This window comes from Morus notabilis, unplaced genomic scaffold (genome assembly GCF_000414095.1).
Source record: "Morus notabilis unplaced genomic scaffold, ASM41409v2 Scaffold1300, whole genome shotgun sequence".
Taxonomy (NCBI): Eukaryota; Viridiplantae; Streptophyta; class Magnoliopsida; order Rosales; family Moraceae; genus Morus; species Morus notabilis.
In genome coordinates, this window is record NW_010362109.1 from 106,968 (window position 1) to 117,326 (window position 10,359).

At 36.9% G+C, this 10,359-nt stretch overlaps 1 protein-coding gene across 1 annotated transcript; it reads left to right on the forward strand.

The window, feature by feature from the left end:
* The first annotated feature begins 321 nt into the window (after positions 1-321).
* On the forward strand, positions 322-10,359 carry LOC21394417 (N-terminal acetyltransferase B complex auxiliary subunit NAA25). Its single transcript, XM_024167575.1, has 19 exons — positions 322-576; positions 953-1,109; positions 1,199-1,317; positions 1,519-1,593; positions 2,688-2,781; positions 2,858-2,976; positions 4,831-4,901; positions 5,348-5,489; positions 5,593-5,768; positions 6,067-6,269; positions 6,689-6,819; positions 6,921-6,997; positions 7,089-7,163; positions 7,269-7,461; positions 7,725-7,844; positions 7,937-8,075; positions 8,201-8,241; positions 8,425-8,679; positions 9,248-10,359. Exons 1-19 carry the CDS (start codon positions 430-432, stop codon positions 9,935-9,937), a joined length of 3,024 nt encoding a protein of 1,007 aa, XP_024023343.1. The 5' UTR covers positions 322-429; the 3' UTR covers positions 9,938-10,359.

Sequence of the window (10,359 nt, forward strand, 5' to 3'; positions counted from 1 at the left end):
CTCGTTCATTTCACTGATTCAAGTTTTCAGTTTTAGCTTTCTACAGTAAAAAGTTCTTAGAAAATGTCACATTAACTTTTTCTGCTACAGTAAAAAGCTCTAAAAAAATGTCACATCTCAATTCAAATTGAAAACTCGAATCTGCGAAGTGAACGAGGTCTAAAAGGTTCAAATCATAAAATTCAAACTAACTAACCAAACGGGATTAGGTTTTTCCGCTCTCTCTCCCCCCCTCCCCCTTCTCTCTCTCTTTCTCTCCCTCCCTCCCCCCTTTTTCTCTCTCCCCCCTCCCGTCTTCTCTCTCTCTCTCTCTCTCTCTCTCTCTCTCTCTCGCGTTCATAAGCAACAGTAACATTTCCCTTGGTTTTTTGAAGAGAAAACCCACCCCCCAAGCCCCGTCTCTCGCCGAATCACAAAACTCGGCCTTTAATGGCGTCCAAGTTCGGCCTAGCTGGTGGCATCCCGGAGCGCCGCGTCCGCCCTATTTGGGACGCCATCGATTCTCGCCAGTTCAAGAACGCTCTCAAACTCGTCACCTCTCTCCTCGCCAAGAACCCTAAATCTCCTTATGCTCTGGTACTTATTACGTACCATCCGACTCGTTTTCCTTGTTTTCCATCTCTGTTCTACTCGAAATCTCTGCAATTTGTTGTTTTTTGGTTATGGTTTATCCACTTCTGAGATTTTTGGGGTATTTTGTTTTCTGCATGTCCACTTTATTGCCGGTTAATTCAATGGAGTTGTATTTTAGTGTGATTTTGTGTCTAAAGAAGTGAAAATTGTTGGAATGAAACTCTTAGAGCCAGTAATGGATGGATTAATCATATATAAGTTCTGAAGAATTCGTTTGTTGTATATGACTTTTGTTGTTAATCGCTGGTTTTCGTTATTTTAGCACATTTCTGTTGGAATGAGATTGCTTATATCGTTTATGCTTTTTTGTTTTTTGCAGGCACTTAAAGCTCTAATTCTGGAAAGAATGGGGAAAGCTGAAGAAGCATTATCCGTTTGCTTAAATGCCAAAGAGCTTTTGTATCACAACGACTCTGTATTAATGGATGACCTTACTCTCAGTACCCTGCAGATTGTTTTCCAACGACTTGATCACTGTCAGTCGGACTTGTATTGCTTTGAATTATTTTTTATGGAAATGGGGTTGCATAATTTACTGATACATTTGTAATTCTCTTGCAAACAGTGGATCTGGCTACTAGCTGTTATGAATACGCGTGCGGGAAGTTTCCGAACAATTTGGAGTTGATGATGGGTCTTTTTAACTGCTACGTTCGGGAGTACTCGTTCGTCAAGCAACAACAGGTTGGCAGGCGTCTTTGTGTTTACCAAGTTTTCGGAGTGGTGGTTGATGTGTTTTCATAATGATGTCTGTTCTACATGTTTGTGTGACACTTTTTCTAGATTTCCACGTTTTTTTTTTTTTTTTTTTTTTTTTTTTTTTTTTTTTTTTTTTTTCTGTTTACTAAGCATATGCATAAAACATATATTTCCTTTTAATTGCAGACAGCTATCAAGATGTACAAACATGCTGCGGAAGAGAGGTCTTTGCTGTGGGCAGTTTGTAGTATCCAGTTACAGGTTCCTTCAACTTTCTTTCTTCTCTTCAGAGTCTTTTAGGATTTGGTTATTCTTTTTTCTCCCAGAGACTGGTTACTGGTGGTGAGTGGTGACATTACTTAGTATTAAATGACCCCCTTAGGAAAAAGGAAGCATCAAAAAGTAAATGAGAAAGGTGCAACACTACATAACTTGTGTATATAAATTCAAACATATTTTTCTTAACTTGAATTTTAATTTATGATCTGCATGTGGTTGTAGTTTTAGTTTTTCATTTTTTGGCTTGTGACTTATTCATGGTGCCTACTTTTGCTTTTGAGCGTCAGTTAAGTTTTGTAGTGTAGTGTCTTGCCTTGTTTGGATTAGAAATGTTTGACATGCGTTTAAGTTCAAGTGGTTTTTTGGCTGACAGTATATACGTTATTGAATATTAGCACAAGTGCAGAAGCCTTAAACTTAGTATGTTTTCAACGCAATGGATCCTGGGAGGATAGTATAGATGCAATTTTTGTTGCTTCCAAAACTGCAGTATGTCCAAAATCAAGACAAAACCTGTTGATGGTTGCAACTGCTAACAATATTATCTAGTTTCAGGTTTGAAAATACTGCCACCCACATGAAAACAGGGAATTTAGGAGTCATTTTTAAGATTAGTGCAAAGATTTGCTAAGGCTGTTCAAATGAAAATCTCAGATCCTTCTGTGTGATTGCTAAGGCCAAGGAGATAATTAATCAGATTGTTTAGGGTGGCTTCATGATCTTATCTGGTTAGTACGCATGTCTGCTGTTGTTAAAGATTTTTGAGTTGAGTCTATTATTTATTTATTTTCAAATCATAGAAATGCCCTGAACCTCCTGATCGCGCTTGATTTAAAATCTCAAGGTTGGAGCCCCTGCAAATATATTTGAGTCCCCTGTCAAGATAAGCTCATGGCCTTGAATGATTTAGATAGTCTTGACAATATTCTAGGGAGAACAGATACTAACGTTAAGACTTTCTAATCTTTATTAAGCTTTCGTACTGTCAGTTTCCGTTGGATTTCTCATCATAATGATTAAGATTTGATCTTATTTTAAGGACATGCTTCAACTAATTTGGGTTGGAACTTTGTAAGGTGCTTTGTGGAAATGGGGGAGAGAAGCTCTTACTTTTAGCTGAAGGCTTACTTAAGAAGCATGTAGCCTCCCATAGTTTGCATGAGCCTGAAGGTATTCATTACAGGGAACTTTTCTGTTGTATTCTCGTGTGTTATCTATTCCCTACTAAAAGCTGGAACTACTGCAGCTCTTATGGTCTATATTTCCATATTGGAGCAACAAGCAAAGTATGGCGACGCTTTGGAATTTCTCTCTGGGAAGTTAGGATCGCTGCTAGTGATTGAAGTTGACAAGCTACGAATGCAGGTACTTTGGGAGGATTTAATAATTTAAAACATCAGTGGTATTACTTCTTTACAGACATTTCATGTTTCGACATTTATTGATTGTCATATGAATTGAGTTTCTCTTTGTCAAATGATTTTTTCTATTGGGGTTTACTGATTTACGGGACAAAACACTGAATTATTCCTGCTAGTTTACCAATCCATCCCAAAAGCTTAAGCTGTTAGGAGGCGTGCCAACAATAGTTTTATACTTTAACACTCCTCCTCACGTGTGGGTTGGACAATGGGCAATCGTGTGAGTAAATTAATTGAAAAGCCCTACACGTGAATATTTAAGCCCGAGATGTATTAAAAACCCAACGCATGATGACAATTTAAATGGGGATAAATAGTGCAATTACGGAGGTTTGAACTCAGGACCTCCCGTTCTGATACCTTGTCACTTTTAACTGCAACATACCTCATAAACCGCATGCCTACAAAAATCTTGAACTTCAAAACTCCTCTTAATACCTTTAAAGATGCCTTTCCAACTTCAAGATTGATATCTGATTTACCTCTGAAAGTATTTGGTTGTAGTGCTGAAATATGTGAATTGGCATAACATCATCACTCTTTTTTCCCTTCAAGACCATCCATATCAAGCTTGAAAACCTTTTTTGTTAATTCATAATGATGTTTGGGGACCATCTAGAGTCACAATAATGTTTGGCAAAAAATGGTTTGTTAGTTTTATTGATGATCACACACGGCTTAGTTGGGTTTATTTACTAAAGGATAAATCTAAGGTAAAAGAGATTTTTAAAGTGATTTATACAATGGTTGAGACACAGTTTCAGGAAACAATCAAAGTGTTCAGAAGTGACAATGAGAGAGAATACTTTAATGACGTCCTAGGGGATTATTTTTCAAAAAAATGGATAATACATCAAAGCACATGCCCAGATACACCCCAACAAAATGGGATAGTAGAACGTAAAAACAAACATCTCTTTAGAAGTCACTAGGGCACTACTTTTCACTCATCATGTCCCTAAGTATCTTTGGGGAGAAGCACTTTTAACTGCAACATACCTCATAAACCGCATGCCTACAAAAATCTTAAACTTCAAAACTCCTCTTAATACCTTTAAAGATGCCATTCCAACTTCAAGATTGATATTTGATTTACCTCTGAAAGTATTTGGTTGTAGTGCCTTTACCCCATATACATGACCAAAATCGGGGAAAATTAGATCCTAGAGCTCGGAAGTGTGTTTTTGTAGGCTATGCTCCACACCAAAAGGGGTATAAATGTTATGATCCGAGAACAAGAAAAATGTTTGTTACTTTAGATGTAATCTTCTTTGAAGATCAACCATTTTTTGATAATCATCTTCAGGGGGAGAGCCTAAGTGAAAGATTATTCTGATTTTCTTGATTTCCTTGGCACATCTGATAATGTTCAAAGTCCAAATTTCTTAATAAATGTGGAACCTAGTGATTTGACTAATGAAAACTTGGATGCTGGAACTATAGAGCCATCTCATAATATTAGTTAACATGGAAATAATGAACAAGCAGGTACAAAAAAGCTACTTGTCTACTCGAGAAGGAACCGGAAGCAAGGAAATAAGATTAACAATTCCCAGTTACTAACTTGCTTTGATTCAAAGGAAACATACATTTCTTACTTAGAACTCTTACTGGTGCATTTGTTTTGCGAACGTTGTATTGGCTTGTCACCACTCATTAAAGAATGAAATAATGGTTCTAACTCTCTAAATCTCATGAAGCTCTTCCAGTTTTAAACTTGTGGGACTGGGTTTTTGATACTCAAACAATCTTATTTGCTATCCTTATCAACTTGTGAACTTTGACTTCAAGTTGACAGGGGAGGCTTCTTGCTCGGGCAGGTGATTACAGTGCAGCTGCCAATATATTTCAGAAAATCTTAGAACTAAGGTATGCTTTCCTTTAAAAAAATAAAAAATAAAAAAATCATTGGAGCAATTTGCTTAGCATTATTCCTTGGCAATCGATGATAGTTCTTCACTAGCTATTAGGCATCCAATTCGTAAATTGAGCTGATTTTAATCATGATTTTCAGTGCCCCTTTTGTCCCTTTGTGCTTTATCTTTGTTTTTACTGTCTAGTTTCATTTTCCTTCTTGTTTGTACTTATGAATAATATGCTGATATTTGTGCATTGTTGCTATGCTTTGCCTTTGATAGTTTGATTTGTATAAACTAATAGTGGAAGATGTTGAACTTCGATTTGGAATAAGAATGAAATAGTTGCCATTTTTGCCTTAGGCCTAGAGTTCAATGTTCATTGTTATTTATAAACGCTTTGTCTTTATTTTCTGTTATTTTCCCTTGTTATCACTTATTTTTCCTTTCATTTGGCAGCTCTGATGATTGGGAGTGTTTCGTAGATTATCTTGGCTGTTTGCTGGAGGATGACAGGTACTGGTCTGATAGGGCCATGAATGATCACATTAATCGTTCAAAACCTGTTGATTACAAGATTTCACACTTGACGGATGACGTGGTGCGTATTTTGCACATAGTAGATGAACTCGTTTAGTCCATTTTTAGAAGCAAAAATTTCTGGTGATAGTTGTATATTTACTTGTGCAATTTTGAATGTGCAGTTTGATTCTCGAATATCAAATGCATCCGCTTTTGTGCAAAAGCTACAGAAAGATACTGATGAGAATTTTATAAGGTGTCCGTACTTGGCAAATATTGAAATTGAAAGGAGAAAGCAGTTGCATGGGAAGGACAATGATGAGAAGTTAATGGAGTTGTTGATGCAATATTTTGTTCGGTATTGAATAAGTTCCCATCTTGTTTGTGATTCTCGATGAGTTTGCATATGAGCTTATTTTAACTTGTCACTAGATAAGACCAATTCTTATCATCAATCTACCTTATCTGCTGTATAACTATCTTTTTGTAGGTTCTAGAGGGTTTTAGTAAACTGTTTCAATTATAGTCTAGTACTTTGGTTGACATTCATACAACCTTCTGCTTCCTTGTTGTTTTTTTTCCCCCCTCCTATAGTCACTTCTAGAGAGTTTACAATTTTGTTCTGGCATATGATGTTTTTGATTGTTTGAACTCAGGTTTGGTCACTTGACCTGCTCCACGACAGATGTTGAAATGTTTCTTGATGTCTTAAGCCCTAAGAAGAAGATAGAATTCGTCGGCAAGTTAAATAAAGCTTATGAGTGTGTTTCTACAGTGCCAACAAAAGTGCTTGGACAGTCGATTACATTTTTAAAAGTTCAAGAATTGATGGGAAATATGTTTGAGCTTCCTATCACTGGTGGGTTGTGGAAAGTATTCAAGAATTAATTTTAAATCTTTCTTTATTTGTGTACTTTGTATGTAATGGTATCCATGTTAAGAATATGCTAGCGTTGCTCGAGGCAATATGCCGTCTGATCAATTGACAAACATTTGACCCGGTAAATTGTTATCATTAGAATAAAACCTGGCAGCTGGTCTTGAGAATTTGTTACTAATCTTACATGTGGTTATCACTATTTTGTAGCTCATTTTATCTATATTTCATTGGAGTGGTTGTCAATTTTATTGTGAGTTAATTATGTACGTTGTTTCTGGTATTGTAAAATGTCAGCGTGAGCGCTAATATTTATTCTTTTGAGTTTCAGCTTTAGTTGTAAGAAAATGTCAATTTTAGTTGCCTATTGAATTTCAACTTATTAATTTATTCTTTTGCAGAACTTGAGGACCGTGCTGTTAAAATGGCAGAACTTTATTGTAAAAACCTTCCACTTTCAAAGGATTTGGATCCACAAGAGAGCATGCATGGTGAAGAGCTGTTATCAATGTTGTGCAACGTATTGGTTCAGGTATAACATCTACGATATAAGTTTTTTATGAGTAACTTATAAAAGTAAATGGTTTACAGGCTTCTAGTTTTGAAGCTGGTCTCATATAGAGCTTTTCATAGTTATTCTGGCGCACTAGGCATCTTGGCTATCTTACAGAGGCAATTATGGTCCTCGAGTTTGGCTTGAACATTCGAAGGTAAGGACTTGTTTTTACTTTGCTCATTTGGTTGCTATCAGTTGTATTTTTGAATTTTCCTGGGGCTTGATCATCTTATTATATTTTGCAGACATGTATCACAGTACAAGATCTTATTGCTGCATTTGTATTCTCACTGGGGCGCCCTTTCATTAGCACATCAATGGTAAGTTTTCTTTTTTACTTCATTGGTTATGTAACATTTGGTAATTATTACGTAGCGTCTTTGCGTTTTAAGATTAAGACGACTTGTATTTTCTTTTTCTTTTAGGTTTAAATCGCTGGATGTCAAAAACATCCTGACGGAAACTATTTCGCACCACATTTTACCTCAGATGTTGGTTTCTCCACTTTGGGTGGACTTAAATAATCTGCTGCAGGATTACCTTAAGTTTATGGATGACCACTTCAGGGAATCTGCAGATCTGACATTTCTTGCTTATCGCCATAGAAATTACTCAAAGGTATATTAGATATCTGTTTATGTTTGTGCTTTTAAGGCCCGATGTTATTCGTGCGGCAAACTATATGTTAACATATTATTTTTGTCCTTCCAAATTCCAAGATACACCTAATTATGAAAGGATTCATTAGTTTTAAACAGTGTAGTATTACTACGTAAATCTAAGTGCATAATATTTCAAGAGGCACAGATTCAGATATACCGTTGTTGGTAGGGTAATTGTGATTATTGAAACTATGGGATTTATATGTTCGTATTTTACAGGTGATTGAATTTGTTCAGTTTAAAGAACGGCTTCAACACTCTTATCAGTACTTAGTTGCAAGGGTTGAAGCACCCATTCTGCAGCTAAAGCAGAATGCGGATAAGATCGAAGAAGAAGAGGTCATTTGTTTTGCAACTTCAGCATTATACTCCTTGTGTTGTACTGTTATTATATCAAATAGTAAACGTCGTTTTCATATCTCCTGTTTTAGGCTGTCCTTGGGAGCTTGAAATGCGGGATTCACTTCCTTGAACTCTCTAATGAGATTGGGTCCAAATCTTTGACGTTCAATGAAGATATGCAGTCACGGCCGTGGTGGACCCCAAGTTCGGAAAGAAATTATCTTTTAGGTCAGTGATACATGCATCTTGTCTCCAGTGTTAACTGCCTGTAAAACTGTAAAGGACTATTCCACATCTTTTGGGAATTACATGATGATTTGTTGTTGAAAAGTGAACATTTCTACTTGTTTCAGGCCCTTTTGAAGGAGTTTCCTATTGTCCTAGAGAAGATTTGGTATGTCATATATTCTTCTTGTATTTTGCATTTAATTTTTTGGTAGTCCAGAAACTAGTTTGATATTATATCCTCTCTTGCTTAACAATGTTATTTCTATATCATGCTATGCTCCATATATTTTTTTAATATGTTCTCATTTGCTTTATTGTAAATTTCCTTCTCTGATGGCACCAAAACTAGACCAGGGAAAGGGAAGCAAGTGTACGAAGAGCTGTTGAGAGGAAATCACTTCTTCCTAGGATGATTTATCTGTCTATTCAGAGTGCATCTGCATCGGTCAAGGAGAATTTTGAGGCCAATGGTTCAATTTCTGACCCAAATATTTCCTCAGAACTGAAGGTTTTGCTCGAGCGTTATGCAAAAATGTTGGGATTTTCTTTTAGCGAGGCAATAGAAGTTGTTTCGAGTGTTTCTGGTGGCCTAAAGTCTTCTGAGGTATGATTTCACAATTGACCTTTGATTGATAAAGCATGCATTATTTACTTGCATTTTAGAGTTGGCACTTTATCGCCAGTCATTTTGTAGGTTTCTGTCATTGTCCGCAATTGCATATCCACGATCATGTTGTGAAATAGTTAGCACGTTTGGGTAATCATCATAAACAGTTAAATTAATGCGTTCATCAATTTGTTTGAAATGACTATCTAGAAATATTGCAATTCGCTTCATAAACAGTTGAGCTATTGTATTCATCAATTTCTTTACAGTTTACCTTTAGAACCACTTAGTGAAGCAAATTGCAATACTTCTTGATAGTCATTTTATGAACACAAGTCAGACTTCTATTATTTGGTCATGCTTCCTCTTCGTCCAAGAGTTGGGTTTAAATGAATTGGCCCCTGGAAAGACTTGCACCTAGCATATATTCAGGCAAGGTTTTGTTGTCACGTATACAATTTAACTGACAAGGTGGTGGTTGTCTGAGTTTATAGCTCTATGAGTCTGTGTATTCTAAATATGAGGGATTATCTTGATATGAAACTAACATTTGAATTTGTCATAGGTATTTGGTTCGGACTTGATTGATTGGTTGAACTTTGCTGTGTTTTTGAACTCATGGAACTTGAGTTCCCATGAACTTGGTCGTGCAGATGGAGATGGACGTCAGCCTCAAACTTGGCAAATTATAAATTCTTTGCTGGAGAAGTATATTATGGAACAGATGAACTTGATAGAGCCTTCCATTAGCTCTCCTTGGAATAGCTTTCCAATTCTGGTGCAGCTGGTTACTGAACCATTTGCTTGGCATGGTCTTGTGATTCAAGCCTGTGTCCGTGCGTCTCTTCCATCTGGAAAAAAGAAGAAGAAAACTGGACCTTCAGACCTGTCTGCTCTTTCTCAGACCCGTGATTCGGTCCTGTCTTTATGTAGTACATTAGAAAATCTTGTGAAGTGGTTTAAAGAGATCATTAACAGACCAGAGGATGAGAAATTAGACTCTTTTCTCTCCTCTTTCCAGAAGGAAGAGGAGCGCCATGGACAGGTGTTCCAGATTCTAGAAACTCTAGCTTCATCCGTGGATGACATTGACCTCGGTGAGCAGATCTCCCAAGCGTTGAAGTCGTGGAGTCATGTTGATGTTGTGAGGAAAATAGTAACAGGGAAATGTAGGGTAATTGCCGAATTTCTTCAAATTTGCGAGTCAAAATTGAAGATGTTGCAGGCATTAAAACAGCAAATAGCTCAATTCTAAAATGTCATTACCTTTGCCAAATATGATTCTCGTCTCCGGGCCTGTCCAGTTCGTGCTTTTGTTTGCTTCCAACTGTTGTTGCTTTCACCTATCGATGGTTCAATTGATTCAGCTGGGAAGATGATGAGATCTCTGTGTTTTGGTTTATGCTTTATTGACACCTCCCTCTATTATTAAACTACTTTCCTTGCCAGCAGCCTGCTGTATGTCTTGGCCTCCATGGTTGACCGCTGGTTGGTGAATCGACAAAATTTCGGTAGGGGTTGTTTTGTTTATTTTTCTGACCTCGTGTGATCTTTTGCCTGACAATGTACATTGAGAAACGGCAATTCTTTTTCATTTTCTTTCTGCCCTTTTGCGGAGTATAATTTTGATTTCATACAGGCTTGAAGCGTTGTACTGCTGAGCACCAATTTTGGCAA

Excerpts from the sequence above, each read along its gene's own strand:
- LOC21394417 (XM_024167575.1), top strand. The coding sequence starts at position 430 with ATGGCGTCCAAGTTCGGCCTAGCTGGTGGCATCCCGGAGCGCCGCGTC. Across the intron at positions 2,977-4,830 it reads TTGACAAGCTACGAATGCAG|GGGAGGCTTCTTGCTCGGGC; the intron begins GTACTTTGGGAG and ends TCAAGTTGACAG. Across the intron at positions 5,769-6,066 it reads TTGATGCAATATTTTGTTCG|GTTTGGTCACTTGACCTGCT; the intron begins GTATTGAATAAG and ends GTTTGAACTCAG.